The sequence below is a fragment of the Macrotis lagotis genome, chromosome 2 (assembly GCF_037893015.1).
Source record: "Macrotis lagotis isolate mMagLag1 chromosome 2, bilby.v1.9.chrom.fasta, whole genome shotgun sequence".
NCBI classification, from domain to species: domain Eukaryota; kingdom Metazoa; phylum Chordata; class Mammalia; order Peramelemorphia; family Peramelidae; genus Macrotis; species Macrotis lagotis.
In genome coordinates, this window is record NC_133659.1 from 204,161,917 (window position 1) to 204,189,676 (window position 27,760).

Genomic DNA, 27,760 nt, shown 5'->3' on the forward strand with positions numbered 1-27,760 from the left:
TGGAGGAGGGGATGAAGGTGGATGTTGAAGGTAAGATGGGGCAAAGTAGGTTGCTTAAGCTAATTGAGCACCATATGGTGGTGAGGTTGGGGTGGGGAAAGAGAGGGCTAGTCATCTTGGACAAAAACCCAGGGATTCTCTTACTGTTATGAGTTTGGGAAATTCTTTCCATATCAGTAAATGACAAAGCTTTCATTCTTTAGTTTGTAAAAGGAGGTGGCATTTCTTATGTCCGGGACTAGCACCACTCCCAATACTTTATGGTTACTTTTTCCCTCCTTCCTCTCAGGGCAACAAGGTGGAGTGAAGGAGGATGAAGGGGAAGGAAGACTCTAGACCACGTACTTTCTGTAGGTGATGACTAGACAAGACTGAGTATCAGTTGGGAGGAAATGGGGGAGGGAAGGAAGGCTGGCAAATTTATTAATAGTCTTCACCTGGCTTTCTAATCCCTGTCCAATCTATATACCCCCATGGTTCCAGAGCTACAACTTGGGCAGCTGGGTAAAGCTGAGCCATCTCCAATGATGCCATCCTAACCCGTACCATCTTTCCCCTCTACCCTGGTTTGTGCCTGCTATCAGATCCTTATTTAATTAGTATATGACATCCTCACCTGGCCAGGGAGGAAGTGAATTTGTACCACAGCATTGTTCTCCCGGTGAAGACCCATAAACTCCACGCCAGGGGCACCGTAGCTGGAAGCTGGTTTAGGAACAAGTTTAAAAGAAGCAGCCCCAATTCATTCCACCCAACTCCTAAGAAAGCTGATGAAGGAAGCTCCTTTTCCTCCAATGGATAGAGATAGATAAGTGAAGTCTGTAAACTTCTCCAGTTCACAGACCAGGGATTGAGCATTTCCAAGAGAATGATGGCTTTGGGGCAGGGGGAAAAAAATCTGTACTTTTTGTCAGCCAAGGGCATAGTGAGGAGTTGATTCCTTGGACACTCTGTCATTGTCAAAAAGTTGTCCCATGCTGAGTGTGGGGATGGTTTTACTTCTCTGTACTGTACTCAGAAAAGTTTACAGTAACTGCTGTTTGATCAAAGGTCCTTGGGCCCCAGAGCTTCAACTAGCCTAGCATCCACATGGAGCATATGTACACAACTATAAGAACGCCATACCATTCCCGCCTCCTCACCCTAACTAAGCAGTTGCTTCCAGGGCAATCTGCTGTATCACTGGTTGGTAAGCAGGATATGCCCAGCCTTCTCAGGACTGGGTTGGTAATGATTAACCTGTCAGAGATGCAGGACTGATTCACTCTGCACCAGGCAGGGCCCCATGTCCTTCCAACTGTACCCACCCTTCCCACTCAAACTTGGTAAAACTTGCCCCATCCTGTCCTTGTTCCCATCTCCCTTCCCCCAGCTTAGGGCCCAATTCAGATCAAATTTCTACTCGAAGCAGGAAAAAAAAAATGAAGCATCTAGCCAAGTAGCCTTAGTGATCTTTGTTTGATAGTTAGATCTTAGTTCAGTCCTGGAGATGGTATATCTAACTGGAGAATGCCTACAGTACTGTGGTCCAGAGCCCTATGGGGAAGTTTGAGGATTCAATCTGAGGTCATCTCCTGAAATGATTCTGAAAGCCCTGGGGTGGGGATGGGGGTGGCAGATTAATAACCCCAATATAAATAGAAATCAATCAATGCTTTTAGACTGGCTTCCTTGGACCTAAAAACCTATGGTTAATAAGCAAAGGCCAGGAATAGGCTCTGAGATGAAACCAATATACAACCATTCCAGGCCCAAACAATCAACTAACATTAATTAAACATGTATGTTTAAATAAAGAGTCCTCCATTAGGATAAATAATGGAGCTACAAAAGACAAAAGTGGGTACCTTGTTTCAAGGACCACCTGATAAACAGGACCTTCAAAAAGGTTGTAGACAGTGGACACGATATTGCAGTGTGTCAAGGCCAGGAGCTTGTCAAAGATTCAGGATGAAGTCAATGCAAAGCACACTAGACACAGACACTTAATAGCCACATGTGATCCTTGGCAAGTCACTAACCTCCATGTACCTCCATTTGCTCCTCTAGAAGGGTCTCTAAGATGCCCCTCCAAGCTCTAAATTTACCATCCTATTCCTTTTCTTCCCAACCAGTTACTCTCCACCCCACCCCACCTCTCTACAATCAGAGACTGGGAGGAGCTAAATCCCTCAGCACTGATCATTCAGCCTTATCTTTAGCCTGGAAGTTTTCTAATGTGCTGCAAGCTCCAATTTCTAGCCAGATGTCCAGGCTGGGAGCTGGAGCTCCCCATTACAGTTTTCTTCCTCCTCCTCCTCCCCTTCCCCCATTCTCCTAAAAGTGTGATTACCCTAATAACTAAGTTCCTGGATATTTTATATTTGTGCTACCAGCAAGATGCTTTAACACTTAGTAAGGACTTCCTTTTTCATTCATATTGACCACTCCCCCAGGAGAGGTCTCAGCTTCAGGGAACAGGAGACCCAGTCTACTCCCATTCCCATGTACCCACATCTGTATCCTTTGAAAAATGTAGGATAAATGACAACTTTTGCTGGTATTTTAACTAAAGATTAAAGTACTAAGAATAGGTACAATCAACACTCACCCACCCCCACCCACATCAAAGCTCAGCAGGACAGGTTTTCATTCAAAAATCAGGTAGGGGTGGGAAGCTTAGAGCTCCAAGGGAGACAGATATAGATCAGGAGACAGAAAGTCACAGCTTCTAGGGAATGATCACCTTTCATTTATCAGGGTGGTCAGTACCCCATCTCAGATAATTGAGCCCACCCAAGACTACTGGAAAAACCTGGCTTTGGGAGGAGAGAAGGAAAGGTGTCCAAAAGCTCCATCCTTCCTCATTTGACTTTCTGGGTGTCTTCAGGAAAAAGATACAGTTTGATGGCTCCAGACCGGGTCCCAATAGCCAGGATTCGGAGGTAGGGGCTGTAGCCCAGGGCACTGGGTTGGTGGGGGAAGCCATGTTCCACAGTCTGAAAAAGAGAGAGAACCCCACAACCCCAAGTTAAGAAATGTGGAAACTGATAAAGAGAACTGCTACATTTTTCTGCTCAGGACCCAGGGCTCACCAGTAGTGGTAAGGGTTAGACAGGTAGAACTGGCTCCTTGGTTGGGAGTATTAGAAGGGGAGTTCAGAAGACCTGAGTTCCTGGGTAAGTCAACTTTCCTAAGTCTTCCTTTTATCTTTGGTAAAATGGAAACCATAATAGCATCCAACCCATTGGATAGTGGTGTGGAACAAATGATTTAACTGATAAAAAGCTTTGCAAGCCTTAAAGTGATAGGTATTACAATAGGTATTACAAACATTATAATGTGATTACATTGGATTCACTTCAATACAATACAATAGGCTGTTATGGAGACAAAAACATGAATAATAAATAATATTAATATAACTGGCATGTATAGTGTTTTAAGGTTCAGAAAATGACTTATAAATATTATTTTTTTATTTAATCTTAACAACAATCCTGGGGGGTAGATGCTATTATTATTTTCATTTTATTAGATGAGGAAATTGAGACATAAATAGAACAAATGACTTGTCCAGGATGACACTGCTAAAGTTGGATTTGAATTCAGGACTTCCTAGCTGCTTGGGATCATAATAAATAAAAAAAACCAACTCAAAAGGAAAGACAACTCCACAAATGTTTCTTCAAATACAATATTAACAAGCAAAGAACACATAAAAATCTATGAACTGATAATTGAACAAAGCTTATCTTGATCCTTCTAGGTATGTCAGGTCTTCTCATTTGTTAAGTTAGTGTCCCGTAGAGAGGTTAGGGGACTTGAGAAATAGGCTCTAAGGGGAAGCTCAGCTTCAATCTTTGGTCTCAGGGTCTGGACCATCTTATTTATGAATATAAACTCCTGGGGAAGGAAAAGAGGAAACAATATACAGAAGAAAAAAATAAATATGAAGTAAACATCAATTAAAGAGCAGATGAGTGTCCTGAATAGATAATTGGGAGGATAAAGAAAGGCCTAATTTAGGAGTGGTACTGGAGAGCCAGGGATTCCTAGAAGCAGAGGTGAGGAAGGGAGAACATTCTGGGCAGGGGTCCAGAGAGTACAAAGGTACAGAGAGTCCAGGGAGAAAATGGCACATAGAGTAGGAAAAGCAAGCTGCCAGGCTGGCTGGATCATTGAGTGTGTTAGAAGGAAAGAAAAAAATTGGTGGGGGTCAAGGTTTGGAAGAGTTTTAAATGACAAACAGATATTTTATTTAATTCTAGAGCAAAGATCTTTTTTTCTATCATGGATTCCCCTTTGGCTATCTGGTGAGTGCAATGGATCCCTTTCAGAATATTTTTAAATGCATTACAAAAATTTAGGATCACAAAGTAAACATTAAAAATTATCTATTTATCAAAACCAGGTCCTAGATTCTCAGGGTTAATGACTCTTGTTTTAGAATCAACGGGAACCATCAACATTTCTCATGCATGGATAAGACTGGATATATATGAAATGATGAGAACTGGTGGCAATTTGCTAGCTATGGAGTGGTTAGATTGAAGAGGGAGGAGGATGCAGGCAGGGAATGTTTATTTTCTTTACAAGTCCCACACTGAGCACCATGAAGAAGACCTAGAGCTGATTTTTTTTTTAGAGAAATAAGGTTTCTGGGAAATGAAATAGGTACCAATCACTCTACCTTCCAAGTACCATTCCTATCTTTACTAGCTCAGAGATCACCTATCTGTTCCACTATGTTACAAAGATGGATAAGGGTAGAGAGTCTTTGATTATAGGTGTCCTGAGAGCAGGAGACTGTATTTATTGGCACTTTTTCTCTCTTTCCAGTGTTTATTACAGCTTTTTGAGGATGATGGAGTTAAAAGAGCACTTAGGGTAAGCACACTTTAACAGTTCTGAAAGAATATTTACACTTTAGTTGGAATCCAAAGGACTTGGATTCAAGTTCTGATTGAATTGCTTCCTACTTATTTGACCTAAAAAACCTCATTTTTTTCCTGTGTCTTCATCCATAAAAGTAAGAGGGTTGGATTTCATAATTTCTCTAAGGTCCCTTCTGATTATAAATTCTATAACCTTACTATTCCCTACCCTCTCTGGGAAGAAAGGTTGCTACAGGCAATAGAACAGGGCAAATCAGTAAAATGAAAGAATCAGCATTCCATGGGTCATTTTTGTTATTCATGTAAACAGCACTTATTAAGTCATAGTCCCTACCCTCAAGGGAATTACATTCTGCAATCATTATTTCCAGACCAGAACACCTCTAGGAGTAATGAATCACACAAATTTACTGCTCATTATGTTAAAAAAAAATAAAAAAAAGAGCTCTGTATTTGTCCTAAAAACATCCCTTTGAAGTAGATTCAGAGAGAAACCAGATAGCCAGGCCTGGTGGCACAGGCTTGTAATCCTTGCTACCTGGGAAGCAGAAGGCAGCAAATCTCTGGCACTGGGGAATTCTCAGTTGTGATAGCCTAGGCCAACTGGGTGAATCTATTGATCTTGAATACAGTGAGTCTCCAAGGGCACCAGGTTGCCTAATCCCTTTTCTTCCTCCCTGCCTCAATGAACTCCAAAATCCCCTTCCAGCTTAAATGCTAGGAATACTCAAGACTATTGGGGCCAGGTGAATGATGCATGATTTCAAAATGAAACACCAACATTTAGTTTTTCCTGTTGGATTTTGATAGGTACATTTGAGGATGTAGGCTTAATCTGACTTCTTGTCATCTTTACATTTTTTTGTATCCTTAGTTCCTGGCACTGTGAATACTTAACTTTTTTCCCAACCAATTATATGTAAAGATAATATTCAACATTCATTCTGCAAATGAATCCCCACCCTAGGAGATAACAAGTAATCTGATATACGTGGCAAGCTCTGAGGTGGTTTTGCTTAAGCCCCTATGCCAGAAGTGGAGAAAGAATTCTCCATAAAGATCCAATTAGAGGTGACAGCTGAGAGAAACAATAGTAGAGGCCAACTTTAGGTGACTATAAGGACAAGACAAATGTGAAGAGAGAAGAAGTGAAGGGGGAAAGGAAGGCTGTCTACCATTTCCCCAACTCTAGTTATTTAAAAAATGCAAAGCCTGGGAAAGGCCTGATTAGATAATAAGTTTGAAGAATGTAAACATCCTCCCCCCTTTTCCACCCCATATTCAATGGGAGGGTACCCTGTACAGTCTGGGTGAGGAAGAAGGGGGAGGAAGACTGAGTCTACAGGAACTTCAATAAAGGCACACCCTGAGTGGGGGAATCACAGCCAACAGACCAAGAGAATTCCTAGGAGTCTAACCTTTCCCATTATTACCAGAAGCACAAGACAAACTCCCTAGAGATCAGAATGGCTGCAAGATAAAGTCCAAGTTTGGGGAAATGAGAAAGATCATGAGGACCTCAGTTTAAATTCTGATTCGTGGTAACCTTGAGCCAAGTATTTCTTTTTTTTTTTTGCAAGGCTATGGGATTAAGTGACTTCAAAGTCATTCTTCAAAGTCACACAACTAAGTAATTATTGAGTGTCTAGGCAGGATTTGAACTCAGGTCCTCTTGACTCCAAGGTTGGTGCTACCCCTAAGTCAATTCTTCTTTTATAAAAATAGGGTGGATGAACTAGATGCCTTTAAGGAAATGATACGGTTTTTGGTTATTTTTTGAATTTGTTCCAAGTCAAGATATTCGCCCTAACCTTAAGTCCCAGCTTTGGTCTTTACTTGGTTATATGATTTATGAGCAAGTCACCTAACCTTGCCAAGCCTAAATTTCCTTATCTGTAAAATGGGAGTAATAACAATTGTGCTCTTTGCCACACAAATTCCTTTATGAAACAAGATTACTGTTGGGTCAAGTGTTTTGTAATCTTTTAATCTCTGAGTGACATCACTGATCCAAATGGATTCCTGTAGCAATTTTAAATGTTTCCCAACCATCAGAAAACTAGACTGAGAAAAAGAATTATATTCCAGGTTCAACTTTGCTACTCCTCTATCATCTGACCTCAGAAATTTTATTTTATTATTTGTAAAATGAGAAAGGAGTTTGAGGAGGTAATATGTAAATGGACCATATAAGGGCCCTTTCTAAACCTGAAGCATTTACATAAAGCACAGGTAGAGCTCCTGACCTGGGGTCAAGAAGACCTGAGTTCAAATATGGCCTTGGACACTTATTAGCTGTGTGACCCTAAGCTTAACAAATGTTTCTTTTTAAAAAAAAATTTATTCATTCATTTTGAATTTTACAATTTCCCCCCTAATCTCACTTCCCCCCCCCCACAGAAGACAGTCTGTTAGTCTTCACATTGTTTCCATGGTATACATTGATCTGAGTTGAATATGATGAGACAGAAATCATATCCTTAAGGAAAAAAAAAATAAAGTATAAAAGATAGCAAAATTACATACCAAGAAATCGGTATTTTTTTTTTTAATTAAAGGTAACAGTTTTTTGGTCTTTGTTCAAACTCCACAATTCTTTCTCTGGATACAGATGGTATTCTCCATTGAAGATACCCCAAAACTGTCCCTGATTGTTGCACTGATGGAATGAGCAAGTCCATCAAGGTTGATCACCCCCCCCCATGTTGCTGTTAGGATGTTTTTCTGGTTCTGCTCATCTCGCTCAGAATCAGTTCATGCAAATTCTTCAGGCTTCTCTGAATTCCTGTCCCTCCTGGGTTCTAATAGAACAATAGTGTTCCATGACATACATATACCACAGTTTGTTAAGCCATTCCCCAAATGAAGGACTTTCACTCTATTTCCAATTCTTTGTCACCACAAGCAGGGCCACTATAAATATTTTTGTACAAGTGCTATAAATGTTTTTGTACCCTTTTTCATGATCTCTTCAGGGTTAAGAGCCAGTCAAATGCTTATTCTTTACAATATCTTATTTTCTTCTCAATTACATATAGAAACAATTTTTTAAACATTTGTTTTAAAATTGTGCATTCCAAATTCTTTCCCTTGTTCCTTCCTCTCCTCACTTTGAGAAGGCAAGTAATTTTATATATGTACAGTCATGCAAAATATAGTTCCAAGTTAGTCATGTTTTGAAAGCAGACCAAAAAAAAAAACCCCAAATAAAAAACCCAATAACACCTAAAGCCAAGAAAAATAATAAAGAAAAAGTGTGCTTAGATGTGCATTCAGAATCCATCAATTTTTCCTAGAGGTGGTGAGCATTTTACATCAAAAGTACTTCAGAGGGACGGCTAGGTGGTGCAGTGGATAAAGCACCGGCCCTGGAGTCAGGAGTTCAAATGTGGTCTCAGACACTTAATAATTACCTAGCTGTGTGGCCTTGGGCAAGCCATTTAACCCCATTTGCCTTGCAAAAACCTAAAAAATACAAAAACAAAACAAAAAAAAAAGAAAAAAAGAAAAAGTACTTCAGAGCTGTGTTGGATCATTGTATTGATGAGAATCACAAATATATCATATAATATGATTCTGCTCATCCCACTTTGTATCAGTTTATGTCTTTCCAGGTTTTTTTTTTGACAGCAGCCTGCTCTTCAACAAGTGTTTATCTTTTAAAAAAATGTATTAATGATCTAATACTCTTGTTCCAAACGTCAATACCATCAGCCTCTCACAGGGTCTATTTTCCAAACCTGGGGAAAATTTAGCTGAAGTAGAAAGATAATCACTCCTACACAAAGCAGAGGTAGACTCGAACCTGGATCAAGAGAGCAGAGAAGGTTTGAGTATTAAGAGGGCAGGGTGTTTCAAAAGAGTAAAAATTGGGTGTAGGGAAAACAATTCTTGAGTCAGATATATTGACTTTACTGAGAGTGAAAGAGGACCTGGAGAACCAAAGATAACAGTAACCAGGTATTTGGACAAGAAGGGAAAACAAATAATACCATTGTATGTAATTGGAAAATAAACAAAATATTTATATAATAAAAAAAGACAAGTCATCTATCTACCAAGCATTTAAAGAACTAATTCTAATGCTACAAAAGAACTAATTCTAATGCTACATAAAGACACTATTTAGAAAATAGGTCAAGGAGTCCTACCAAATTTCTTCTCTGACACAAAAATGGTGAAACCTAAATGAAAAATAGAGAAAGAAAACTAGAGCCCAAATTCCCAAATGAATATTGATGCAAAAATTCAAAATATAAATGTTATTTCATTTGATCCTCACAACTCTAGGGGGCAAGTGCTATTATTATTCCCATTTTACAGATGAGCAAATTTAAGCAAACAAAGGTTAAGTGACTTGCTCAGGATCATATGGCTGTGGTGTTGAGTGTCTGAAGTTGGATATGAACTTAGGTCTTTAACTTTAGGTCAGGCAGTTTATCCATTATGCAATCAGCCACCTCCACGGGATGGAGTGAATCTCATAGAAGAAGGGGATACGAGTGGCAGAAACAAAGGAAGGCTCTGAAAATGGCAGTGGGGAAGAAGCCCCAAAAATCAGGGAGCAAAAGAGAGAGATCAGCCAGGCTTAGAAAATTAGGTTTCATGGTACACAAAAACAGGGAAGGATCTTTGAAGACTAGAGCCAGGACCCTAGGTTCAAAGTAGAAGGGACCTTTGAGGTCATGATATCCAATCCTTTTCATTTTATAAAGGAAACAGGGGCACCCAAAGGTGATGTGACCAAGTCAAAGGTTATACAAGGAGAAAAGAGTGGAGATAGTATCTAAAATGAGATTCTCTGATTTTAAGGTCAGCAATCTTTCCACTGTTCTTGGAGAGTATGGTGGAAAAGGAGAGAAGAAAATGGTGAATTGGTGAATTATCTTACACAAGTTAAGTACCTGGACCAGGTAGCTTCCCAGAGGGTACAACAGTATGGTCTTCCCTTTTCCAGTGGGAGATGGACTAGGAGATACTATCAATTTCTGGGGCATAGCCTTGGCATCCCCATACTAGTCTAGTCTTGGCTATCTTTAATGTGTAAATATTTTGAATTTTTGAGTGATACTAATGTTAAGGAAAATGATGTCCATTCTGTAGATAGAACATCCTTAGTTGAGCAAAAATATAGAACTATAGAACTATAATAGCAAAAGGGTGCTTATTGGGGTGAAAAATCCTCCAATCCTCCCTGGTGAGTTTCTCTCCTCAAGACCCATTTGAGGAAGGATTGTTCTTCAGCCATGTCTGACTCTTTGTGACCCTTATTTCTTGGCAAGGGATATGGGAGTGGTATGCCATTTCCTTCTCCAATTCATTTAATAGATGAGGAAACCAAGGCAAATAGAGTTAAATAACTTGTCCAGGGTCACACAGCTTCTGAACATCTGAAGTTAAATTTGAACTCAGGTCTTCCTGAGTGATTCCACTCTACATGCTCTATCCATTTGTCCTAAACTTAATTTAAGGAAGTACCTCACTTCTAATATAAACTCACTTTCTTACTCTAGGGGTACTTTTCTACCTTTTCTCTCCCCACAAATTTCAGCTCCTTTTTATGTAGTCTTCTTCTATTAGAATGTAAACTCCTTGAGGGCAGGAATTGTCTTTATTTTTGCAGTATTTTCATACCCAGTCCAGAAAAATGGTGCTTTATCTAATTTTAAAAAGGAGAAAAATCTATAATAGGCTCCTACCCAGTTAGAGTAAAATAGCTGAAAGAACACTGGATTTTAAATCCACAGCTGTGGATTTGTGACCTTGATCATGTTACTTCCTTTTTCGGGGCTTAGTTTATCTTTAAAATGTGGTTGGGGAGGGGCTAGATTAGATGATCCCAAAGGTCTCTTCCAACTATGAATTTTATTATCCTCTCCATTCTTCTCCCCAGCAAGGATTCCTTCATATAGCTAAAAAAAATTATTAATTACTATGATATTTGTATATATAAAATTATCATAATTGTTATAAACAGAGTCAATAGCAATACTCCCCCTTCTTAATTTATTATTCAATTACTGTTGTATATGTTTTTTTGGAGGTTTGTCAGAAGATCATTTGGTCATTGTAGCCAACTTAGTTCCATTTGGATGAAAAACTAGATTTGTTGCAATTTTAAATTGCTTATAGCAAAGTCCTCTCAAATTGGACTATTGCAACAATACACCCATGACCCCCCCCCCCCCAAGATTCTATTGGAGATACTTAATAATTACCTAGCTGTGTGGCTTTGGGCAAGACACTTAACCCCATTTGCCTTGCAAAAACATAAAAAAATAAAATAAAAAAGACAAATCACTGCCCTCAAGGAGCTTACATTCTGCTAGGGAGGTAAGATTTAAGGTGATAAAGTTATATATAAAATTAGGAAAGGCCTGACCTACAAAGTAATGCTTGTGCTAAAAGACCAAGGATTCTAAGAGGTGAAGGTGAGGAAAGAGCATATTCCAGACAGGAGAGGCAGCCAAGGCAGAGGTCTGGAGGGGGGAGACAGAAAAGGCCAGTTTGACTGGACTGAGGAGAGAGTAAATGGGAGAAATATGAAATAAGGAGAAAAGGGAGGATGAGATCAGGTTGTCAAGGGCTTGAAATGACAAGTGGAAGAGGCAGCAACCTATGAAGAAGAGATGAATAAATGGGGTAATTATTTCAAAAGAATGGTTGTCACTAAAATAAAAGTAGGAAATCACCAAGGGGAACAGATTTCAGTATTGTTTAGTTCTACATATAGTTTCAGGTTTGCAGAAGGAAATAAAAAACTGGACTATGAAGGAAACTTCCTGTTCTAAACAGATTTCATTCCTTTATACTGACTGTGAGTCACTTAGTCTAAGCCCTTCAAGAACAGTCCATCATCCTAACAAAATGTAGCTGCTAAAATTAAAACTATAAAGTATTTATTACCTCACACCTATCAGATTGGCTAAGATGACAAAAAGGGAAAATGATCAAGGTTGGAGAGAATGGGGGGGGAATTGGATATTAATACACTATTGGTGGAGTTGTGAACTGATCCAACCATTCTGGAGTGCAATCTGGAATTATATCCAAAAAGCAATAAAACTGATCATATCCTTTGACCTAACAATACCAATACTAGGCCAATATCCAAAAGAAATCATGAAAAATGGGAAAGGCCTCATATGTTCAAAAATCTTCATAGCAGCTCTTTTTGTAGTGGCAAAGAATTGGAAACTGAGGGGTTGCCCATCAATTGGCGAATGGTGAACAAGTTATGGTATATGAATGTTATGGAGTACTAACTACTGTTCTAGAAGAAATGATGAGTGGTCAGGCTTTAGAGAAGCATGGAGCGAATTACATGAACTGATGCTGAGTGAAGGGGGCAGAAGCAAGAACATTGCACACATTAACAACTACATTGTAAGTTGAGTAATTATGATGGATACACCTCTTCTCAGTAGTTCAGAGCTAGGACAACTGTGGGAGATCTGTTTAAAGACAATGCCTACATGTCCAGAGGAAAAAAACCACAGAATCTGAATGGATACTATGTTCACTTTTAAAAACTCCTCTTATGTTTTTCCTTTCCATTCTCATGGTTTTTTTTTCTTTTCCCTAAGTTCTAATTCCTTTTTAACACTTTAACCAGACTGTTCACCACCATGGAGAGGGGTGAGAGAAGAGGATGGTAGAAAAATTTGGACTCATAAATTTGCAAATGGCTGAATACTGAAAAACTACCATTGCATATAATTGGGAAAAATAAAATAAAATTTCAGTTAAAAAAAATGTAGCTGCCAAGTTCTACATCACCCCATCCTCTCAATCCCTTCCAGATGAAACCAAAGAAAATAAAAGGCATACAGCAGGTAATTAATAAATATAGGTTGATTAACAAAAGCAAGGTATGATTGGTGCATTTGGAAATATTCAGTCTTAGACATGTGTTAACTATGTGACCCTGGGCAAGTCACTTCCTCTGTGTTTCCTCAATTATATCATTGGAATAATAATAATAGTATCTATCTGTAAGGTTGTTGTGAGAATCAAATGAGGATATTTATAAAGCACTATATTTGCATACTGGTCATAGCCACCCCTTTCCCCTTTAATTCTAAAGTCTTTCAAAGCAAGAACAGGGTTATTTGTAAGTTGATCAATGTAAGTTAACATTGCAAGTTGAGCAATGGGTACTATTTCTAAGACTGCTTTGTACATTTTTTTTTGCTTAGGTCTAGATGTGTAATTTCATTGGTATACGGAATTCCTAGTGGACAAATTCTCTTCACTGGTGAAGAACAGCAACTTGGGGGATAACTGCTTTCTTAGATTATATGACTAATAGGCATCAGAGGTAGAGCCCAAACTCAGGCCTGCCTATCGCCAAGGTCAGCCCTCTACTACTATTCCAAAATGTTCTGCCAGCTTCTTGTATATGGTAGCTACTAAAGGCAGCTTGATGGGCTAGTAGACAAAAAGCTTACCAAGTTTATCCCTTGTTGCTTCTTCCATTCTCTTTTTTTTTTGGTCATTAGTTTCATTTATCTTGCACCATATTCTTACTTTAAAATAAATTAGAGAGGAGAGCCTCCTAGGAGCTAGTGAACTTGGATACTGTAAGACCTAGGGTAAGTCACTTAATTTTTTGTGCCTCAGTTTCCTCATCTTTAAAATGAAGGGATTGGACTCAATGGTTCTAAGGTCCTTCTCATTCTGAATTTATGGTTCTTTTTTTAAAAATTTGTTTTGTTTTTTGAATTTATGATTCTAACACTTGTACTGAGGGCAGGGGAAAGGATCCCAGTAAAGAGAAGGCAAGAAAGACTGCTCATAGGAGAATGGATCCTTAGAAATCATCTAATGCAATCACTTTATGAATGATAAGATGAGGAAGGGCTAAAAATAAGATCCAAGATGGCACAAGAGCTAATGACTATCTCTAAAGAGGGCTAAGCCAAAAGACAATATACAATTATACAAAAAAGATTATAAACTAAGATTTCTAAGACAGGAAAAAAGGAAGGGAATACTAGCTGAGTTGGAACTATGGTCCAATGAGAAATGTAACTACGTTAGGAACTATAATGGGAGTTAAAAGCTGCAATCAACAGTCCATAACTTTAGAATGGACAGCCAAAGAAAGCATCATCCCTAAAGTCAAGCCATTAGGTTCTTAAAAAATTTTTTTTTATTGATTTAAGGCAATGGGGTTAAGTGACTTGCCCAAGGTCACACAGCTAGGCAATTATTAAGTATCTGAGGCTGCATTTGAACTCAGGTCCTCCTGACTCTAGGGCTGGTGTTCTATTCACTGAGTCACCTAGCTGCCACAAGCCATTAGGTTCTGAGACTTAAAAGGAGATTAGCTGGAAGTAACACAAAGTCAAAAGGCTTTTTCCTACGCCACCACATGGCAACTTTCTTAGCAATGTCCTTTAACCTTCCTAGCCTGAAGCCGACTTCCCCTTCACCATAGTCCCCATCTCTACTGGAAGAAACTCAGAATCCCTATACACAGACCCTCAGGCTTCTCCTCAGAGTCAGGTGAGTCATTCTCCTCCAGGTTCCAGGGGATAGATAAGTTGACATACCCTAAGAACTTTTCATTCATCCTGTTACCTGATCCATTATCATCAGTTTAAGCTCCCTAAGAGCCATGATAATGTTTCCTTTCTATTGTATTTGTAGAGTTTGGCATATAGTATAAGCATTTTAAAATTTCTCATTCACTGAATACAAATCTTGGAAAGACCTGAAAGGAAGCACTGGGAAGGGCATAATGCCTCTTAAAATGGAAATTCCTAGGTCCCTTCAAAGTTTAGCTCAGAAACCATCTCCTAGCCCTATGAACTCTTTCCTCATCCTCCAAAGGGGTGATAGAAAAAATCATTCACAAAGAATTACAAAGCATTCACAACTACATTAAAGAAGGCTTCAAATCACTAGTATTTAGCAAAATGCCAATCAAAAACAATCCTGGGGTTTCATTTCACAACCTGAAAATGGGTATAAAAGACAAATGGTGAATAGGAGGGTAGGGACGATGGGCACACGAATACATGGATGGTGGAGTTGTAAACTGGTAAAACTGTTTTAAAAAGAAAATTCTAAATTGATGATGTTTATCCTTTGTTCTCAAAGAAGACTATGACATTAGAGGAAGTGATGTCATGACAAGTACATGAAATTCGTTCGAGTGAGGGGGTGTTGTGCTAAGTCACCAGCCTCACTTTCTCCTCCAGAGCCATCTGGGTCCAGTGACCAGATATGGATCAGGATGACTGGAGATGGCCCTGGATATGAGGCAATCAGGGTTAAGTGACTTGCCCAAGGTCACAAAACTATTAAGCAGTAATTGTCTGAGGCTGGATTCAAACTCTCATCCTCTTGACTCCAAGGCCAATGCTCTATCCACTGCACCACCTAGCTTTCTCAAATTCTAAATTGTGCAAATAGTGAATAAAATACCCATACTCTAACCCAAAGACTTCATAATACTGTATGATGAATACACAGAAGCATGGAAAAATCTACATGAATTGATCCAGAATGAAGAAAGCAGAGCCAGTAATGACACTGTTATGTAAACAGAAAGAACAATCACACACCGAATGTAGTAATATTATAAAGATAATTATAATGTATTATAAACTGTAATTATCAATATTATACGACAGCAACATGTTAGCGTGGAGCAAATGTTAATGATTAAATTATATATTACAAATTATAATATTATAAATCATTACACAGTATAAATACTATAGAAATTCAGTAAGACTTGAAGGCAGAAATATGACCTTAATTTGCCCTTTTATGTAAGTGGAAGATCTACAGTTTCTTATACACTGCACATGTTTCTGCATTTCTTCAATATTCTGATCAATTGTGCTGATTCCCCTCCCATCTCCCCCCGCCCCCATTACTATTTGTTTTATAGAACTGGGGAGAAAACTATGATGCAAAAAGATACTAATTTTTGTTTTAGATTTTTTTTCAAGGCAATGGGTTTAAGTGGCTTGCCCAAGGCCACACAGCTAGGTAATTATTAAGTGTCTGAGGTGGGATTTGAACCCAGGTACTCCTGACTCCAAGGCTGGTGCTCTGTTCACTGCGCCACCTAGACACCCCTAAAAAGATACTAATTTTTAAGAAAAAGTTTGCTGAATTGAGCTACGTGTACACAAATCTGAACTCGACCCACATTTGTAATTATTCAATTGTACGTGATTCATAATACCCACACTCTCTCACACTTTGGGCTAAGGTAAGGTTTGGCAGATACCTCAGCTATGTTTACTAGACTCAGAGGAGATGGACAGAGAGAGAAAAGACATTACCAGAGGAGCCCAGGGAAATGAGAGGAAAGGCTGAAATGAAGAGACATTGTCCAGGTATGATGGGAAAGAACACTAGCTTTAGACAAAGTAAATAAAATAAGATTGGAGTCTAGCTTTGAATTCCATGATCTTGTCAGTTATAGATGGGGTATTCTGTATAGGACTGCTGTTTTATGGTCTGTCAATTAATTAACATTTATTAGACACTTGCTGTGTTTGGTACTGTGTACCACTACTTTTTCCTATAGGAAATCACCACTTGAGGTACAAGTATAGCCGTAAAAGGGGTACCTGAAGGGAATAACTACTATGAAGTCATCTGAGTATCACTAAGGAGGAGAGCACAGGGACCAAGTACTTTAGGGAGAGCAAGTCCAGAGGTTCAATAGTCAATCTTTTTCAGGTTCAAGGTCTTTGAAAAAAATGCCCAAGACTAACCTACAAATTTAACAAAAGCTGGAAAATGAGCGGGCAGATAAGATATCAGAACAACTTCTCTGTGGCCACTCCAGAACAATCCCAGATCTCAGGTATCCAGGCTGAGATGGCCCGTTCGTTATCTGGCTATAACTATGACAGACAGGGCTGCCTGAGATGACACTGGCCTGGTTCTCTGGTTTCCTAACTCACCATTAAAGAGTCCATTGTTCCCTCTTCCCTCTGCCTTTCATAAAGATTACCTGTGCCAAGTAGCAGGATGGGGGTTGCTCTCAGCTGCTGGGAGATGTCAATGATGCCACTCTTAAGGGAAGCGGCTACTCCATGAAAAATGAACAGCTGACTGTGAAGGAGGGCATGGCATGCCGAAGACAGGATAAAATAGAGTATAGCACTCCCATTTCATAGCTACAAATAGACCCCAGCCCGCTCCTTGGCAAAGGTAACCTTTAGGGAAAGCAGAGGAAAGAGAGAACAATGGACTCTTTAATAGAGGGTTAGGAAACCAGAGATCTGATCCATAGCAGGAGTCAGACTAAAATAACACCCCGTTTCTAGAGAAAGTACTGTTTCATTCTGCTCCTTAGGACCTACCATGGCCTCCAGAATCCATTTCAGCTTACCTGGAACCAGAAATGTTCCATCCTATTAAAATGGCTTTACCTCCCAACCAGTCCCCAACCTTCCGAGGGGACCAGGCACAAGAGAACAACCCAGTGGAAGCAATGAGGTTTGGAGCCAGACAAACATCCCTGTCTTAGCTTCATTACCTGCTAGCTGAGTGACTATAGGCAAGTTACTTTCTGTGTTTAAAGTCTTATACATATGCTATTGCATTTGGTCCTCATAAAAATCTTTTGTGAGGTGGGTGCTACCATTATCTGAGGAATCTAAGGCAGACAAGTTAGTTACGTGACTTTGCCCAGGGTCACACAGCTGGTTAGTCCTAAGTTCAAGTCCCAACCCCTATCCAATGTGTTACCTAGATAACTCTTCAGGATTATGAAGGATTTTTTTTTGGCAAGGTAATGGGGTTAAGTGACTTTCCCAAGGTCATAAAGCTAGGTAATTATTAAGTATCTGAGGCTGAATTTGAACTCAGGTCCTCCTGACTCCAGGACACTGTGCCACCTCGCTGCCCTCTATGAAGGATTTTAAAGGGCAGAGGCGTTTTGTATTTCATTCTAGAGGCATGAGGGAATTAATGAAGTTTCTGAGCAGAGGAATGATGTAGCATGACCTGTGTATTTAGGATTACTGATCTACTAGCCTTGGAGGAGATGGGGGGGGGGAGAAGAGAGGCAGGGAAACCAATTGGTCCATGCACTGTGCCAATACTTACAATACCTCCCAAGGTGTATGCTCTGTAACTGTGACGTACTGGGCAAAATATGAGTATTATGATTTGAGAGCTTCTTTTCAGAGTTTGGAAGGGAGCAGCAAGCAGGAGCCTGAAACCCAGCCCAGGGGCCTGGCCTCCTGGGGATGAGCCTGGTTTGGAGAGCCAAGTTTCTTTCTCCTGTCCTGGGTGTGGTTCAGATCAGGTTCCCAGTTGACTGCAACCTGGCTCCTAGTTTCTCCTGTTGTAACTCCCACTCATCAATAAAGAGTAGAGAGGTCCCTCCACAAAGAAACTGAAGCCCCTTGGAAACAGGGACAGCCCCATTCTCCTTCTGGGCTTTTGCCCCAAAGCAAGGAAAAAAAAGTCCAAAAGCCTAGGAATAATAATACAGGTCCCTTCTCAGGAACCCAGGGCTGTATGACAAGCAGGTTCACCTGTCGGCTTATCACCTGCAGCCTGTCCAGACATGCTTTCAGTTTCACCAAGGGAGTTAGGCAGACACAGGAGGAGACTCAGAGAGGCGGTTCTGACTTTAGAGGGTGACCCAGAACAAATTCCTCTCTATATTCACCGGCTCCTAGATGGCTCTCCACCCACTTTATTTCCAAAGTAAGAGGATGATGCAAATATATCAAACCAGTAAAGAAACGGAAGATGGAAGAAGCAATACAGGACAACCACCAATAGGTACTTAATCAATACTTTTTGTCTAAATGATAGTGATTCTTTCTTGGACTAGAGAAACAGTAAAATAAAAACTTGGATCTTAAATATCAAATTCCAATTTATAAGTGGTTAAGATCAGAAAACTGGGGAGAGGAGGTTGGCTCTGATCCTATGACTTCAAAACCAGCAATAACTTTACATTGAGTGTTTTATTTTAGCAAACATTTCCCACACATTCTCCAATTTGATTTTCTCAACAACTTTGAAAGGTAGGTAGGCCATTTTAGAGCTGGGAACACCAAGGTTTTTCAAGATTAAATGATTTGTCCACAATCATACTCCTGAATCCAATGCTTGTAACAAAATAGCTTGACTGACCAAATAAACCTGTGATTTGATTTTATCCACAGGACAATAGAGGGGAGTCTATTTGGATTATGAGTGTAGAACAACTTCTCTAGAATGGGAGGAATGCCATTGTTTTGGGCAGTGTGGGGAATAGTAGAGATGGCAATCAGGAGACCTAGGTTCAAATCCTGATTTTGACAATAACAATCTCTGAAAAGATATTTCATTCTCAGTTTCCTAGTTTGAAAAATAGGAATACTTTAACAACCACAGCTCATGGGGCTGTTGTAAGGAAAACATTTGATTTAGTCTTATAGTGTTCAAAAAGTTCAGTGGACCCCCTATATGGATATTTTGGAAAATATGAACCAGTTAGATACAGCTAGACTGTCTAATGGAAAGAGCACCTTATCAATGAGATCATAGATCTATTAGAATATTATTATGAACAATAAAAACAGGAGCTATTCAGAAGACCTGGTGGGGAGAGGGGTGGGAAGGAGGACTTTCCTTGTGGGAAGAATGGGGAGAGAAGAGAGCAATTTGAGTCATTACAGTTAAGAAAGCAGACAACTTTATACTCCAAGAAGAAAAAGGCTAAGGGAATATGGTTTGGCCTATAAAATGACCAACTTATGACTACATGCAGATATATTTAATAAATGCTTTGTGATGAAATGAGGAAACTAGAAGTCTTTGGTGGGGTGATGCATTGAACTTGGAATTAGAAGACTTGTATTACCTTGGGGAAATCACTCATTTCTATGCACCTCCATTTTCTCATCTGTAAAAAGGGAATAATAATACCCATCCTGCCAACCTCACGGGGTTTTGGTAAGGATCAAATGATATAATGGATGTGAAAATGTTGTAAAGTATAAGTCCACAAGGAAATAAAACTTATTATTAAGGGACGAGGTAGAAGCTAAACCCATGATTTAATTCATTGGCAGAGGGGAACTCCTAGGGGCAAGGAAATTCCTTCAGCCAAAGCAGGTCAGCAACTTCCCTGCAATTTCTAGTCGTCTTAGTCACCTAGAGCCTGAAGGTTAAATGATTTTCTAAGGGTCATACAGCTGGTTATGGCTTGCAAGGTCTTCCTGGCTCTAATCTATTTCATCACCTGCCACTCAAATTATTGTTATACTATCTATGCAATTATAACATAAAGATAACACATCTACACTGTATATATCATATTGTTATAATATATGGATATAAGATCTACATCATCAATATATGATATCTATATCATTATGTCTATACAAAATTCCTCTGCTGCCACAAAGTCATAGGAAACAGAGTTCAGTTACTAATAATAACTGAAATAACTTATTAGAAGGTTTTAAAGGTTTGCCGAAGTTTTTCTTCACTCCTATAACCCAGTCAGGTCCTAAGACTCCACTCATCCCTGCATTGATCTGAATTGGACAAAATTGGTTGTGTTTCTCTGCCCCTGGAGACCCTTATCCCCCCCTTCATAGCAGCAATCTACTGCCCTAAAGCTCTATGGACTACTCCATACCCTCCCGTGTCAGTCTTTTCTTTAACACTTAATTCTAACCTTATTTCATACATACTCTCTGCAATTCTTACACTACTGTAACTGACCTCTTTGTCCTTTTACAAAAATTCCTTCCTATGTTTTGTACCTGGTCAATTTTGTGTGGTATCCCCTCCTTTCCATGAAAACTAAAGTTTCCTCAAGGCAGAAGCTGCTTCATCTGCTCTCTTCACTCCAGTCCATACTTCTAATCAGCTTCCAAATTGATTATCCTATATAAACATGTCTGTCTTTATCATTCTTCTTTTCAATAAATTCCATCACCTCCAGAATCAAATATAAAATCCTCTGTTGCCTTTTGAAAGTCTTCATAACCTGGCTCCTTCCTACCTTTCTAACCTGCCCTTATTCACTTCCATAGTCTGTGGCCTCCGGCCTGGTCATCACAAGACATTCCATTTCCACATTATACATTTCCTCTGGTTGTTTCCCATGCTGGGAAAGCTCTCCCCCCTCATCCATGCCTCCCAACTTACCTGGTTTCTTTTCCAAGTCCCATCCCAGTTCTACAAGATGCTTTTCCCAACCTCCCTTAATACTGAGCATAGAATATATGCTTAATAAATCCTTGCTGAATTGAACTGAATTTAAATCTGGCCTTAGACACATACTGTGTGACCCTAAGGAAATCACTTCACCCTGTTTGCTTCAGTTTTCTCATCTGTAAAATGAACTGGAGAAGGAAAGAAGGAAATGGCAAACCACTCCTGTATCTCTGCCAATAAAACCCCAAATGAGTTCAGAAAGAGTAGGACATGACTGAATGACAAGACAGATGAGACTGGTATGGTTATTTGGGTTATCTCAACAAAAAGACATCCCTACCACTCAACAAGAAGAGCCAAAGTGGAAGAGACAAGAAAATTTAGAGGCTCTCTACCACACCTGGCTGCTTTCAAGAGCACCTAGTCCTGGTCTTCAGAGAGACTGGGGGATGGAGAACCTCCCTATGCTACAGAAAGTGCGTGGCTCATGTTGCTCTGCTAGCAGTTCTGTTCTCGGTGCTTGGGGCTAGAATGTCCTATTCTTTAACCAAGCCCGTTTGGCTGGTTTCTATGTTTGGTTTCTCTTCTGTTTTCTGGGAGGCAGGTCATAGCTTCTTACCAGGGCAATTTAGGTATCTATAGTTACAAACTACACAATCAAGCAGTAAGCTAGTTAAAAATAAAAGAGCCCCTTGCCCTCAAGGAGTTTTCTATCAAATCCAAAGCACGTGAGCCTGCCCTTCAGGAATCTAGCCCTTTTCAAATGACTGTAATTCTCTTACAGACAGAACAGGTCTCACTCTTCTTGCAGTTCAGCCCAAAGAAGAAAGATTTAGGGGTTGGGGCAGTTCATCGTGTATTAGGGAATTAAATAAAATTTTTTAAAGTGAAAATATATTTATTTATTTTACTTAATTATTATAGGATGTTTATTTCCTCTCATATTGAATAAATTAAATAGGCCTGGCATGGGGGACAAAAAATTAAAAAGTTTGAGAATCCCAACTCTGCATTAGGGATCAGAATCCTGAGGCAAAATTACCCACCTCAAGACACAGGTAGGAAAAGTAATTGAGACAATTCTTTAATTTGGATCTCCAAATCCAATTCTTTTCTTCCTATACTAAATAGCCTCTACAGGGAAAAGGGAACTGGAGAACTCTGCCTAGGAATTGCATAGCCTAGGGGGAGAATTGTATAGTTTTCCATTAGTATTTGATTTCTGCAAATATTTTAAATTGCTTTCACTTAAACAAGGACTCCTACACAGTAGGAAGAGTTCTCAAGAACCATAATTCTTCCCTACATATTAAATATAAAGAAGTTAGGTGGAAGGGTCAGCACAGGAGTTGGGAAATACTGGGTTCTGATATTGCCTCAAATACTTGTCAACTACTAAGCTGGGAAAGAAAAGACAAAAACAAACAAACAATAACAATAACTAAAATAAGAGATTCTGCCTTCAGGAAATTTTCTCTTTGAAGAGTGAAGCAGTCACAGAAATCTGAGGGCCAGCCGCAGATTTCCTTATCAGTAAAATGGAGATAAAGATAGCCAATAGCTAAAGGCACAGTGAGGATCAAATGAAAGTAAATGAAAGTGTTTGGTAAAGACTGGCTATCTTAACAAAGGACAACAGTGAAAAAGGTTTTGGGAACTTAAAGAGAGGTTGATCCGTGGACAGGATTTATTTTCTCCACACTCATCCTAAACCAGGGGTTCTCAAACAAAGAGCCTATGGATAGGTTTCAGGTGACTAAACTTTCATGAAGAAAAAAAAGACTTCCTTTATCATCACTATCTTCTAACTAAAATTTAGGATTTCCTCCAATAACATATGAACACAGGCAACAAAAACAATTACTCTGAGAAGGGTCCACAGATTTCACCCAATCAAACTGAGAGCGGTCTCTGATATAAAAAATAGTTAAGAACTTGGTGTACTGAGGGCTTGTAAGGAATTCAAAGGTGGTTTAAAGCATAAAGTTACAAACAAAAGTCAGCTACCATAACATCACCTCAAAAGGTCAGGGGTGTCCAAATAAAGGGATTTATACCCCAAAGTGACCCTGATGATTGAATCAAGTCCCCAGATTCCCCAAAAGTTGCACTTAGAATTAGTTCACAGAATGAAAGTTCTTGAAAAGCCCAGGGCCTAGATCAAAGTGGGAGACCAGATTAATTATGCCACAACTCCCAAATTGTGGGGTGCTCACTACAGCTTATAAACTGCCTTCCTCTCATTTATGGGGAGAGGACTTTCTCTGGGTGAAGAGGACTTGGGATCCTGGTCTAGCCCAGGACTTAAGTGATAAACAGACTTTGGTTCTTGAGGAAATTAAAAGTTATTTCTATACAAAAGCCACTCCCCTCCAACCTTTCCCTCTCAATTCCACATACTTACCTTGTTAAACTTAAAGAGATCCTGTTTCAGTCGCTCCCTGGCCTGGTCATGTCCAGATCTCAAGAACCTTCTCATCCTCCTCGGCTCCTGGCTGCCCCACCAATGACCTAAAGAAAGACCCAAAAATATTCCTGATCATGGATAAGAAGCCAAGACAACAATCCCCTGGGGACTCTCAGATGGTACCACAACAGAGCCTAGATAGTGACACAGTAATAATCATTTCAGGGTTTAATGATCAAAGGAGCCCCTCTCAGGATTTTACTTTATAGAATGAATAACTCAGAATTCCAGTCTCATTCTCTTCTAACCCATATCTTAACTACTCTTCCCTTCCTCAGTCCTATCTGAGCTTTTTGATCCTTCAGGATAACAACTCTGGGGAAACAAGAGAAATACTCACAATGGCCACCTGCCTCAGATCTGGAATTCAGCTCCCAATGTTCTGTAGTGCTTCTGATAACTCACTTAACATGTAACCAAGACAGGAGCAGAAAAGGCTGGAGGAAGGAGCCATCTACCCTGACTTTATAGTCACAATTCTGCCTAACAAGATGGCCCGGCACTGCCTAAAGGTTAATTGTTAACTTGTTTTCTGAAAAACCACAAGGCTTTTAGTTTCACAGAAAGGAAGCCTTCCTATGTTTCTCACAGGAGAGACATGGGAGTGACAACCTAATAGCTTCCTTTAATTTTTTTTTCTTTAACTGGAAACAATTACCAACAAAAATATTTCAAAGAACAGAAAAAAATTATATAAGAAATGAAATTGATTAGGTATAGTGGATTTCTTTTAAATAAATACACATAATTAAGTTCAACAACAAGGCAATAAGAATAGTGCTTTCATTCCCCTTTGGTACAGTGAAGTTTTCATTTTTTTTCTATGTATATTATAGTGTACACACACACACACACACACACACAAACATGTTAAGTTAAAGCATGAAGAAGAAAAGCCCATCTCTTGCCCATATACTCCAAAGATCTGTAAATCAAGAAATCCAAAGAGGAAATAATAAATAGTGAATCCTTTCAATCAACTCAGGATTGCACAAAAGACATAAATCTCCAGGGTTGAAAAAGGGGTCTGGAGTGTCTCCTCTTTAGGATGCTATAGAAAGGCAGAAAGACCCTAGTACCCTGACTGAACACAGGAGCTGGCAAAGAGAATGTTCTTAGTACAGATACAAGGGAAGGAAAAGTCAGCAGCAGAAACAGAGGAAATCAGAGACTGGAGGATAGTCTGACCCACTCTCTTTCAAGAGTATAGAAGGGATGAATTCATGGGCAAAGCACAAAGTTCCAAACAAGAACTGAGGCCAGAGGAAAACAATACATAGAAACAGTTGGGGTCAAGAGATATCTAAGAGGTAAACACAAAAGAGAGCAGCTCCACAAAAACTATAAACAGCCTCAGGAAAAAAAAATATCTTGAAATAAAGAAAGAGGAAAAAATGAAATTATAAGTAAGGGGAAAAGCCCAGAAAAAAAGATTTTTAGAAATCTTACACAAGTATCTGATTCTCTGAAGCTTAGAATAGACAAAATATAACTATGACACTATTAGAGAGGAAATACTATAACAAAATCAGAAGACTGAAATAGAACAATGTCTTAAAAACCATGACCAAATCCATAAAAAGATAGGATACTATATTTCAAGAAAATAGATCTATTAGAGTCAGAGACAAAGAGAATACAGAAAGAATTCGATTGAAATAAACTCCAAATTGAAAATGTATAGGAATGTCAGAATCAACATTCAGTACTTTCAGGTCAAAGAAAATACCATATAAATACAATGCAAGCAACTAGAAAGAAGGAATTCAAATAGCAAGGAAAAACAGTCAGCATCAATATACACAGAGGAAAGAAAGATTGGGAGCATTATATTCCAAAAGAAGAGAAAATTTTGTAGGGACATTTCAAAAGGCCAAAGATAAAGGATTGGTTTGTAACTAAGAAAAATTTATCCTAAAGGAGGAAAAAAATATACATTTAATAGAAAAGAACAAAACATAAAGAAATTTCTGAGATGGGAATAGGACACCTTGAGCTGGTGGATTTATAAATGAATACCAACAAGTATTATATAAATTATATAAATAGGTTACAAAAAAGGGAAAGATGAGATCCAAGCTCCTCCTATAAAACAATTATGGTCTTATTACCCAAATCATAGAGATAAAGTAAAGAAAGAAAACTAGAGATCAATACTTCTAGTGACAACAGTTCTTTTTGTTATAACAAAATGGGAACCCCTCCCCCCAACAAAAACATTCAAAAATAGGATTCCTCTATGCCCAAAGGACAACAAAAATGTGCATACCCTTTGATCCAGCAATACCACTACTGGGTCTATACCCTGAAGAGATCATGAAAAAGGGCAAAAACATCACCTGTACAAAAATATTCATAGCAGCCCTGTTTGTGGTGGCAAAGAATTGGAAATCAAGTAAATGTCCTTCAATTAGGGAATGACTTAACAAACTGTGGTATATGTATGTCATGGAACACTACTGTTCTATTAGAAACCAGGAGGGATGGCCATTCAGGGAAGCCTGGAAGGATTTGTATGAACTGATGCCAAGCAAGATGAGCAGAACCAGAAGAACATTGTACACCCTAACAGTAACATGGGGGTGATGATCGACCTTGATGGATTTGCTCATTCCATCAGTGCAACAATCAAGGACAATTTTGAGCTATCTGCAATGGAGAATACTATCCAAAGAAAGAATTGTGGAGTTTGAACAAAGACCAAAGACTATTACCTTCAATTTAGGGGGGAAAAAAAACCACATTATTATGTAATTTTGTTATCTCTTATACTTTATTTTTCTTCCTTAAGATATGATTACTCTCTCATCACATTCAACTTAGATCAATGTATACCATGGAAACAATATAAAGACTAACAGACTTTCTTCTGTGGGGGGTGGGAAGCAAGAATAGGGGAAAAATTGTAAAATTCAAAATAAATGAAATCTTTCTTTTAAAAAATGGGATTTCTCAATTGAGAAATGGCTGCACAAATTAGGATATATGAATGTAACGTGATATTATCATGATGAAAGAAAAAATAAAATGTATGGCTTTAGAACATTCAAAGAAGATCTTGCAAAAAGCAATGGATAGAATTAGAAACAATTTATACAATGACAATATTGTTAAGGAAAACAAGTTTAGCTAATCATTGATCATTCTTAAATTTTTCGATCAGACCTCCAGAAGTTTGATGATAGAATCATGTTTTCTTTCTCTTGTTAGAGAAGTGATACTGAGGTACAGAATGAGACATTTTTAGAAACAGACTATATTTGTTTCTCTTAGTTTCCTCAACTGTAAAAGTGGCAATAATAATAGTAATAATAACCACTAAAGTTGTTAAGAAGATAAAATGAGATAATATCTGTAATTGTTGTTGTACATTGTTTTCAGCTATTCCTGACTTTTCTTTCATGAACCCATTTGGGGCTTTCTTGGCAAAGTACTCGAGTGGTTTGTCATTTCCTTCACCAGCTCATTTTACAGATGGAGAAACTAAGGCAAACAGGGTTAAGTGGCTTACATATCTAGTGTTTAAGGCCAGATGTGAACTCAGGAAGACGATATTTGTAAAGCATTTTGCAAACTGTAAAGCATTATGTAAATTCTGTCTATGATAATTATGTGATATATAATACTTTGTATAGTAAAGGGTTAGTTTGTTGATATTTATTAAATTCATGAGAAAAATGAGTAGTCAAGCAAATCAAAACAGTGGAGTCAATCAACTGAGAATGCATGTCTGATTCTGCATCTCAAGTTCTATGCCAAGAAGTGGGAGGTGTATTTGTTTCATCATCTGCCTTTTGAAGTCATAATCAACTCCTTTGCTACTTTGGTCAGTGTTCTGAGCTATTTCAGAATTGCCCCTTCCTCATCACTTTATTGTTTCCCCCCTCCCTGACTCCCCAGACCCAGGAAAAAAAAAAAAGAAAAGCCCAGTTGCTAAGATATGAGGAAGGGGAAGGAAAGGAAAATGCTGGTAATACTTGGAACAGTCTACCCTTCCACCCTCTCTTGGATAGTCATTTCTAACTTCAGATAAGGATATACTCGAAAATCCTGCTTAAAACAGTAAAGGGAAAGACCTGATCTCTCCAAGCCAATCAATGCCTCCAGCAACACAAGTGGAAAATAGGTTACCCTCTATCTCAAGTCATGACATCTGAGTTAAGTTATCATGGGTTAAACAGACTTTCAGAGAGATGACCTGAGACCTTAATTTCAGTGCTGACCATTATCAGGAACTTCTACATTGGTTATGAAGGTAATGGCTACT

The 27,760-nt window shown here is 38.9% G+C and overlaps 1 protein-coding gene across 6 annotated transcripts in view; it reads right to left on the reverse strand.

The window, feature by feature from the left end:
* LLGL2 (LLGL scribble cell polarity complex component 2) overlaps positions 1 to 27,760 on the reverse strand; it is a 66,960-nt gene that overhangs the window by 18,142 nt on the left and 21,058 nt on the right. For 3 of the 6 annotated variants that reach the window (XM_074224572.1, XM_074224576.1, XM_074224573.1), the window contains exons 2-4: positions 23,431 to 23,537; positions 2,881 to 2,978; positions 617 to 698 (exon numbers count right to left, since the gene is read on the reverse strand). In XM_074224572.1, the coding sequence (XP_074080673.1) occupies positions 617 to 698; positions 2,881 to 2,978; positions 23,431 to 23,505 (255 nt within the window). In that variant the 5' untranslated portion in view covers positions 23,506 to 23,537. Of the gene's footprint in view, positions 1 to 616; positions 699 to 2,880; positions 2,979 to 23,430; positions 23,538 to 23,833; positions 24,096 to 27,760 lie in introns of those variants that run through there. The other 3 variants (XM_074224575.1, XM_074224571.1, XM_074224574.1) reach the window with 2 other exon arrangements.